The 10,564-nt window shown below is 38.8% G+C and overlaps 1 protein-coding gene across 2 annotated transcripts; it reads left to right on the top strand.

Annotated features, from left to right (window-relative positions):
- The first annotated feature begins 7,101 nt into the window (after positions 1–7,101).
- Positions 7,102–10,540, top strand: LOC128860794 (N-acetyltransferase eco). Of its 2 annotated transcripts, XM_054098543.1 has the most exons (5): positions 7,102–7,399; positions 7,472–8,575; positions 8,645–9,840; positions 9,913–10,037; positions 10,101–10,540. In XM_054098543.1, exons 1-5 carry the CDS (start codon positions 7,213–7,215, stop codon positions 10,300–10,302), a joined length of 2,814 nt encoding a protein of 937 aa, XP_053954518.1. In that variant the 5' UTR covers positions 7,102–7,212; the 3' UTR covers positions 10,303–10,540. The 2 variants fall into 2 exon arrangements, with proteins under 2 accessions (XP_053954518.1, XP_053954516.1); XM_054098541.1 differs by having other exon boundaries at positions 7,102–8,575.
- The last annotated feature ends 24 nt before the right edge of the window (positions 10,541–10,564 follow it).

Genomic DNA, 10,564 nt, shown 5'->3' with positions numbered 1-10,564 from the left:
CAGGTCCCTTACCAATCCAAAAAAAAACAGTCCATGTATGGTAAGAGTAGAAGTACAAAACAAATTTATGGATTTTTTATTTTTTCAAATTGAGGTTTGAATGTCAAAAATTCAAGCAGAATGCAGTTATATATAAAACAAATCAGCTGATTTAGTAACTTTACTTTATATGAATTCGTCCTTGATTTTCCTTTCAGACCGAGAGGTCATTTTTTTTTAAAGTTGCCCATCAAATTGCAAATGCAAGTGATTTTATTCGAATCGAATGTGTGAGCAAATTGAAACACAAAACTTGTAAGTGTGCAAGTAAACTAAAAACATGCAAGTTAAAAATAATACCGAATCGAATCCAAGGCCTTGAATAAACCTGTAGATAGTATGTATAACTAGGCGAATTGAGTACTTACTGGAGGTGGCGCTATTAAAAAGCAGTTGAAATTGAAATTTGAAAAGGTCGAACCAAGGAGCACCAGGAGATTTGGTGGCTTCTAAAACACTCAGGCTAAAAAGCCCATTGTATTTAAAGCTCTGTTAAGGGGGTATATAGTCATAGAGGGAAGGAGAAAAGTATCAGAGAAAGAGATAGGAAATAATAGAGACAGAGTTAGAGATAGTTAGTCCTGTGAGAATTTTCCAGATTCTATGGCAAATCTGTAAATATCCTCCAGTTTTAGAGAACGAATATTACTCATTCTCATGACATCGGAGCACAAAACTCGTAGCCGTGCTCTAGCAAAGGCAGGACACTCACAGAGAAAGTGCTCAGTGCTATCCAAGCATGACAGGCTCATTGTGTCCCCTATGATTCCAATGGAGGTCATATGCTAACCCCATGGGTTGTGTCCTGTATACCGACCATCACCGGAACGTCTTTCCTTCTAAGTTTTAGTAGAAAGTTTGACAGTTTTCTGTTCGGACTTGTCACAAAACACTTTGTAGTTCTGCAGCGTTCTAGACCGGACCATCGCTTCTTATGTAGATTGCCTACATAATCGCTGATCCAATTCTTGACTCCTGCAGAACTGATTCCGATTATTGGTTCTAGCCCCTGACCCAACTGATCCACGGTTAGCCAATTCATTGTCAATTTCGTTTCATTGAACACCGGAGTGTCCTGGAACCCATATAAGTACAAGCCTGTTTTGTCTTGCGACAGAATTAACCCTCTTCTTACATTCTTCAACAATCTTTGAGGTTTGCTTTGCATTCTCCAGGACCTTCAGTGCAGCCTGACTGTCACTGAAAACTCCAATCTGTTTCCCGCTCCATCTCCTCTCGATTATCCATTCGGCTACTTTCAGGATGGCAAAAACTTCTGTTTGGAAAACAGTTGCCTTTTGCCCCATAGCATAGAGATACTTATTACTGTCGTTTAATACCATCCGGCTGCAAACTCTATTTCATTCTTGGACCCATCGGTAAAGAAAATATCCGTCAAACCTCCCTGCTTGCATTCTGGATTCCTTCATCTGACATCAAACTTCCTTCCAAATGAAACTGTGGGTATCAGGTCGTCTTTAGGTGCCAAAAACAGTGGATACTGCTCAGATAGCAACTTAAAGAGTTTTCTGTGTCCCGAAGTTCAGCCTTCGTGCCAGAAACCATATTTATGGAGTCTACACATTGCTTTTATTGCTTCCTGTTGTATCTTAACCCTCTAGTGCCCAAATTTTATTTTTGAATGAAAAAAATTGCTTTGGGTGGGGATTATGGTAAAATTATAGGTTCTTTATCAAGAAAGTGAAATTTTGTTCCTTGATCCGATTATATAGGGATAAAACCATTACCCCGCCTGCAGGCGGCTTTGGGAAAGAACGCCAAAAAAAATCTAAATGGAAAAATTTGCAAATTCAGTGTATTACGTACTTTTATTGAACAAAACAGAAAGTTTTTAACAGAAATCAATACAAAACAAACAGTCAGTCTTATTTCAAATAGTTTTAGAAAAATGTCTACAAAAGAAAGGCATGCTTTTGGGCATAAATAGGCAGTTGGTGCAAATTATTTATGGTGAAAATTGTGAAAGCAGTCCTTTTGCTGGGAAAAACAAAGATTCAGATTACATTTTCGGCACACGATTTGAGTTTCGGAGGTGCAGCCAGGATATTTGCACCTTTTTTTACCGGTGCGTGATAAAAACTTTGCAAAATGTCCAACTGCGTCGTAGCGAACGTCGTCAGGAGGTAAGTAAGCTTTTCTTCCAGTAAATTTTACTTGAGGAGTTTGTCATGGACGACCTGGAGCTCTTGGTATTGAAGAATATGGTTGTACCCTTGAGTACGTATACGATCTCTGCCCGGAAGTTCGGCAGTTGGTACTGCCTAGCATGCGTATCAATCTTGTTAATTCTTCTGAACAAAACATAAGCGTTTATCATGGCCATATCAAGCAGGTGTATAAAAAGTCGGTTTGTGTACTTATTGCTCTTTACCGGAATCTTATATCGCCCAATTAGTCCATCCATGAGGTCGACGCCCCCCATATGACTATTATATTCACGGACTACATTGGGGCAATCGACATCAACAAATTTTTTTTCTGAGCGGACGAACCTCGACACCTTGTTTATAACATTTGTTTCATTCTGGAAGGGCTTTTCGCCTGCGTAACTCGATGCGAGTCGCACTATTTAAAACTTTTTGCTAGGGAATAGTCATCTTTTCCTAGTTTCGGAATAAATACTTCTCTTACGCGTCGCCATTGGGATGGTATATAACCAAATGCAGGGCAGGCTGCGAAGATCCTTTTTAGGGCCTACATCAACCTGTTTTCTCCTTTTTTATGCATTGCTGGATATATTCCGACAGGTCCAGGGGACTTAAAGTTCTCAAAGGAAGGCAAGAAAACCCTTATCGCTTCTTTTGTCACTATCCGACTACCAGCTGTGCCAGCTATACCTAGAGGTTCCACCGTTGCTGCCGTTATTGTTCATGACACTCTCTAGATCAGAGGGAGTTGTACTACCCGGAAATTGTGTTTCGAGTAGAGCATTAAACGTTTCCGATTTGGCAATGGTGTACGAACCATCAGGTTTTCGAATGGAATCCAGCCTTACTGAGCGGTCTAGATGAAGGACCATACAAAGTCGCGCTGTTTCCTTCATTTCTTCTACGTTACTGCTGAAATTTCTATAGAATTGAAGTTTGGCTTTCCGTACTTTTTTCTTATATTCTGGACCGTACACGAAGCTTCGACAATTCAGGGTTCCAACAAGGAACCGCTTTCCCCTGTCTACTTTACCTGAGGGGGCACAGTTCCTCAAAGCAATTGATTAAAGTACCTTCTAATTTCTTAGTAGCATCTTCAATCATTGCTACTGATTTGAGTTTTTTCGGGTTTGGTAATCGCTCTGTTACAAGCTCACCATACCTGCCCCAGTCCACATTTCTATGATTCCTACCGGAAGGTATTGATATTGTATCAATTCCCAGTCGGAATTCGTTAAGACGATGATCAGAGAGAGAGTCCTCTTCCAAAACTCGCCATCGGTTGATTTCAATTTTTAACTGACCTATTGCTTAGTGTTAAATCAAGCACCTCTTGTCTCCTTTTGGTCACAAAAGTTGGTTTGTTACCAGTGTTTTGAATGACCAAATGGGATGACAGGATAAAATCCAGTAACATGAGACCCTTAGGGTTGCGTTTGCTGCTTCCCCATACAATGTTGTGTGAATTTGCATCACAGCCCACTATTCGCCCCAGATTATTGGATTCTGCATACTTCACCACTTCTCTTAGCTCCCTTGTAGGAGGGAATCTAAGTTAGCTTCGACACTGTTCCCACTCTTCAAGTACTTTATTTTTGCAACAACGATATCTCCGGAGCAAAGCTCTTTGGACATCGTGTGTTCGATCAACCTCGGCATGATAATACATGCTCGCGGTCTCACATTCCCTTCACAATGAAGAATTTGTCCCCACGACATAGCACCTAGACCACAGATATGCTTGTGACATACCCATGGTTCTTGTATTAGTATTATGTGTGGGTTTGTTTGCAGTTTTGCATGCCTACGGCACAGGAGAGCCGTAGACGCTTTGCTATGCCGCAGATTTATCTGTGTAAATATTACTCCACCTCAACCTGGACACGGAAATGGATTCGCTCCAGATATAGATGAGGACGGCACCCGTACTTCGACTTCAGCACCTTGAGAGACCCAAGATCGATACCCAGTACCAGGTAGGAACCCGCCTCCGAAATGGTAGCGGATTTCTGTCTGGTGCACGAATATACTCTCCAGAGAGTCGTGTCTTTGTTCTGAACACGGATTCGTGTGAGGAGTTCTGCTGAACTACAGGAAGGACCCGGAATCCAGACACTCGCTCGTACCAGCCTTTCTTTGCTACTCTCAACAGGAATGAACTTGCTATTTTCGCAGGCTGAAATTTTTGCTATCTCTTTTTCCAGCTAGCCCGGTAGTTGGCACAGACCCCGTTTCATTTCCGGAAGAGTGCAACGTTACAGAGGAATCCTCTGTTCTGCCACGCTTTCCCGTTTCCATTACAGGTGTCGAAGTTGACGGAGCTTGAGTAACTTACCTGAGCTAAAGCTTCGGCTTTCTTTGCCTTCTGATTTCTTCGTTTGATCTGCCTTGCGGATAGATCAACACCTGCGTTCGAATCTCCAATAACTTCAGTCTTTTTACCGGTACTTACCTGATTCGCACTAGGTTTGACCGTTGTCAAAGACTTACTCGGTACCAGAGATCCATCAGAGTCTACTGAGAGATTGTCCGCCATCTCCACATCCTCCACAACTTGTTCAGTTGCTTCGGATCGTTTCGATGACGGTGTATCGCTCACACTCACTCGGCTCTCCATTGGCATAGCCAATGAGCCATGTTTCACCACTAGTAGTGCGCTTCCTCCGGAACCCTGGTTGTCAGTTCCGGTCATAGGAGGGTGTGGGGTTCGGGCCTGCACATCCGATGCCCGAGCGTCGATTGCTCGACGGGAGGATTTCCCGAAAGTGGGTTACCTCGTACAGAAATATCCTTTGTTAGCCTCGACATTACGAAAAAGAAATCCATTTCATACCTACTGCCAGGTTGTCGATACGGTACTCTCCACATGGTACTTGGGTGGCCATCAATTCCGCCATTCTGTGGATGAGTGGATACCCAATTCCTATATGAAGCTACCCTCTTAGTTCGTGGTAAGTTAATCTCCATAACATGGGGTTAAATCAACACTTAAGCCTCATCCTCGCGGCAAGGAGACCGACATGACAAGGACGAAAAGCAGTTTCTTTACTCTGACGTCAACTCCTTTCGCAATACAAAACAAAAAAGGTAGGAGAAATTCCATGTTTTTGAAAATTTAGAATTAGATTTAAACTAAACAAACGAATGGAAACGAAGTTCCGCGTGTTTTTCCCGTTTTTATGCGGAACACGCCGTGGCTAAAAAGTGTATGTGTGTTCGTATAATTCCTTGTGTTTGGTTTTTTCTATTGCTTTCACCTACACTTACTCTTCAAACAAGTAATCCTCCTTACTTTTGTTAATTTATTGAAAGACTCTTACGACACGGCGAAATCGGAAGGCGCAAGCTCTTTCTCTACCATTCTTGATAATATGCATAATTAGCAATAACAATATTAATCTACCCGTTCTCATATGGCAGAATACCTGCAAAATCGACAATCAGCTGTCAATACTGCTTTGAAAGGTTTTCTTCATAGAAATTGCTTTGGTGGAATATTTTGCAGTTTTTAATTTTTATTAACGATATGAAAAAAAGACAAGGAGAAGGAATACCTAATTTAATTGCGCAACAATTGGCTACTAGTAATACCCAGTTGGAGGAAATCCGTAAACGACGCTTACTGAGGTTTCAAAAAACTATGCCAACAATACGCAATATTAAGTAATAAGAGGACAATGCGTCTATGGACACACGCTTTTTTCCTGTTATATGAATGCATAGTTAATATTACCTCAAAAAAATATTATTAGAATTATGTCTATAAACCTGTTTTCTTTGACGGCATTCATTTTATTTAGTTTTTACTTTGACTTTTCTTATTTCATTCGTAAAAATAATGATATATTACACAGAAAACACAAAAAGTATGTTTATTATGTAGGATAATGTTATAATCTCAGATTTCGGAAGAGAAGTTTTGTATGGGTAATCTCGCTTTTTAATTCCGGATTAGGAGTTAAGCCCGAAAAAGTATATAATCTACTTATGTATATGTGAACGTATTATAACACAGATAGACTCGCCTTGAATACTACCTTATTAATACTCGTACATTTTAAGCTACGGCGACACGGTCATGCATTTACTGTCCAGCAGCTTACATGTGTGCGTGTCGGGTGACACACGTACTTGTTTCGTGTCACACATTCTTGTTGTCGGCTTTTGCATGATGAAAATAAAAAATGTTAGATTTTTTCGCGGGCAAGCGTCATGCACCCGACAGGCACACATATAAGCTGCTGGACAGCAAATGCATGAGCGTGTCATAGTTTTAGAATATTATCATTACAACAAAAGAATATTATAGGAGAGGATTGGGCTTTCCATTATATCCGTTGGTTTGAGTTTGACGAGCAGCAGCACTAGTCGAAACGTCAGAAACAATGATGGATAAGTACATAAATGTTTGTTTTATTCTTTTACACCACAGTTTTTCAACTTTTTCTTTGGGCTGTATTAACAAAAGATGCTAATTATAAATTAAAATGTATAGTTTGCTTTATATCTTCACATAAATGTTTACGTATTCGTTTAAGATTTGTATACGATTTTGACATTTCTTCCCGTTCTATCATTCTTGGTAACACCATGAAATAAAGGAATGAACATGTCTCGTTAGGTACGCATCAAGGTGGATTTAATAAGGTGACAGCATTCACCCAGCTGAATTTTTCGCCGTAGGTATGGCTTACGTCAAAATGATATGCTTTGTTTGTATGTATTGGTATGTTTACATTCGTATGTTTACATTTGCTTGCTGATTTTGACATGATGCTTGCACCAAACGCAACAACAAATACATGTAGGGTTTTACTTATATGTAATACCTGTAATAAATTCGCCTTGGTACGCATGTTATGAAAAGCCAGTAACTTCTGAGCAACCCTGTTGTTATTGTTTTTAAGATAATATACGTACGTCAATTTCCAATTGGCGCGTCTTTGGATATTAATATTACTAATATTTAGTGAATATTCACATGTTGGCCGAATAATTTTTTTAAATGGAGACTCCGAAAAGTGTAAGAAAACCAAAACTTACTCGCAACCCAACACCTCGACTATCAGAACGAAAGAAAAGCTTATTCTCTGATAGAGAAACCAAAGAGGCGGGAAATGATATGTTGGAGGGAATCAAATTGCTGGAGTCATCCGATACTAATACGGAAAGAAAATCCTTCATGACAGGGAGTAGGCACAGTATTGAGGGACTTTTGGAATCAAATTGTTCACGTGCCATTAGTTTTCTTAATGATGTTTCAGGAGATGTGAAGAACTCCGAATGTGCGACACCTCTACGAAGAAGTCCTCGTAACAAAGGAACCAAGAAGCTATCTCAGAATTGCCCTTTAAAGTCCGTTAGTGGTAAAGAAAATACCCTAAACTCAGATGCTGATGAGCAATTACAAAAAATGTTCAGCAACTCAATGAGGATAACGTCTCATAATGGCCAAAATACAAAAAGTGAGTTACAAAAACGACACCATGGTGAAATAGGAGAAACCACAGGACTAAGTCCAAATAAAAAACACCCGAGATATATTTTTAATGATGATGTGCTTTCTACGATTTCAACAAAAAAATTTTATTCTGCATCGCGTTCAAGTCCTGAAATACAGAAAGTTTGCTCTAGCATTTGGAAGGGAACTAATACTGCAACACCAAATAATAAAAATATATCCCCAAAAAGTCGAGGTCGCCTTGAACGTCGGGGAATTCCACGAGTAAATATTAACAAAGGCGTGAAGCATAAAATTCGACGACCTCCTAGACAAAATGTGTCTAAAGGAAATAATTATATTAATACACTTTCTTCTGTAAACATAGATCTGATATTAAAGAATGTGCGTAATGAAAACTTGAAAAATCGTATTGCTTTGAAACGAGAACAGCGCCAAAACATAGAAAAGATACATAACATTTTTCGCTCATGTAAAAATCCTATAGAAATGGCCCGACCGCTCACTGTTTTATCAGGCACAGATGACACGAACAATAACTCATCGGATTATGTTTTGCCTTCGAGTGAAAATAATCGTGATTTTAAAATTGTTGAGATTGATACAGATTTTTCGGATATAGAAAGTAATTTCGATGAATATGAAGAACTATCAAATGCAGAGGAAGTCATACCAATAATTTCTCATCAACCTACTGCTATTGAAGCAACAATAAGTGAAAGTGAAACTGAATCACGAGTAGCCACCTCTCCAATCAAGCGAAAATTTTTCAAATCTGGTCGTTCTAATCATACTCCAAAAGAAGTTCGTATTACAGATAATATAAAAGCTTCCATGTGTAATGGGAAATTATCATTGATACAAGAAGAAAAGAAGATAAAGAAAAAATTAAAACGACGACCCTCAAGTAAGTGCCAATGTGATATAGGTATAATCCTATAATCATAATTATAAATACTGAATATTACAATTTCAGCTACCTACGATATCACAGATGAACAAGCTACTGTTGAGGCGATTTTGAAAAATTTGGACGATACTGCATATGGTGATGTGGTAGAAGGCGGTAATGAAAGCGGAGCAATCAATCAATCTAATTCTGAACAAGGCAAACAAAATCAGCTTGTAGAATCGCTTAGCATTCAGCTTGAATCTGAGATCGACTATTCGTATTTTCGTAAACGATTACCGTACAATACGACTGATCCCTCAGTTATAGAACAGCAACATTTATTGCTTGACTTCCTAATCAACAATAACATGTGCACAGAAGAAAACTTCACTATATTCATAGCAGATCCCGACAATCATAAGGAGGAGGCTGCAAGAATCGTTGATCAGGTATTTGTGTTGGTCAAAGAGCAAGATTACTTCCGACAACGGATACCGTATAACACGAGCGATCCAGAAATCGAAATGCAGCAACATCGAATGCTTGACTTTCTTATTGAGCACAATATATGTACGGAAGAAAATTTTGATATTTTCATTGCAAACTACAACCAAAGACGTAAGGAGGCAGATGAAATAACTGCTGCTATTCGAAATCAAGGTGATGAATTAGCATCCTTAAGCAGTTTGCAAGATATGAGTGAACCCTCCAGGATTCAGGACAGTGTCATTGATAATAACGGTTATAAAAATACGAGCAGCCTTGGAAATTCACAAATACTAGATAAAGTAATTGAACCTCCCAGACCTATTACAGACGAAACTTCACTGCCTTTGGCAACAGCTTATACTGCTGCTGAGACTAGAGAAAAACTTTTCCCTATATTTTATAACCAATACAAACCTTTACAATTGGAATCTAAGCGAAACATACCCCGAACATGGAATTTAGGTCGGGGAAGTAATCAATACCAAATCGATGCAGGGCAAAAAAATTTTGGTGCCCATCAGTGTAAACAGTGCGGACTTGTTTACAGCATTCACGAGCCAGAAGAAGAGAAATTGCATCGCGACTTTCATGCTTCTTTGCATTTGCTGCGTTTTAAGGGATGGATTGATGAAGATATTGTGGCTATATATCCCGAATGGGGTGCGGATGGTCGTATATTACGTATCACTGAAACATCACACAATCGACGACATGAACGTTTAGCTGACATATTAAAGATTGTCGATAAGGAGCTGGGATTCGCCTCCTTTGTTATTCCACAAACTTTTGTTGTAAGTTTTTCACTAGGAAAGTTCTACCAACTAAAATTTTCTTAATGAGTTTATACTTTATATGTATTGCAGGCATATTTGGCGGTACGAAAATTTCAAATTGTAGGAGTATGTTTAGTTGTGCCCCTCGAGAAAGCAAATAAGTATATTAATGTTAATGGAACTGATTGTTGTACCGAAGAAGAGTATCCTGCAAAGTAAGTATGAAGCAAAACATAAAGGTGTAAGACGAGGTAAAACTATAAATTTTATGATTACAGATGTGGCATATCTCGTATATGGGTCTCCCCCCTACACAGACGTCTACATATAGCATCAAAACTTATTCACGCGGTTCAACAAAATACCATATTTGGAGAGGAGATCTCTCTGGATAAGATAGCTTTCAGTGCCCCAACAGAAAATGGGCGTATGTTTGCTCAAAAAGTAACACATTTAGATAATTTCTTAGTGTACCAGTGAGGCAAAACATGGTAAATCAGATGCAATCAATGCAAATACATAAAAATAATTTGTTAATATATTTGAATTTGTAGTTTTTGTTTACTGTACAAAAGAAAAATTCGTCTTCAATTGCCTGAAATAATTTTTTAAATATTTTTATTTGGTGTTTAGCTTATATACATTAAAACGAAAAATTCTTTATTAATCAAAATAAAAGTGAAATGATTGCAAAGCTCAAATATACTGCAAACTTAATGTAAATTTGCTATCCTAAGCTGAA

The sequence above is a fragment of the Anastrepha ludens genome, chromosome 4 (assembly GCF_028408465.1).
Source record: "Anastrepha ludens isolate Willacy chromosome 4, idAnaLude1.1, whole genome shotgun sequence".
In the NCBI taxonomy this organism is placed as follows: domain Eukaryota; kingdom Metazoa; phylum Arthropoda; class Insecta; order Diptera; family Tephritidae; genus Anastrepha; species Anastrepha ludens.
The sequence above is the reverse complement of the archived record's forward strand: the minus strand, read 5'-3'. Positions and strand labels throughout refer to the sequence as shown.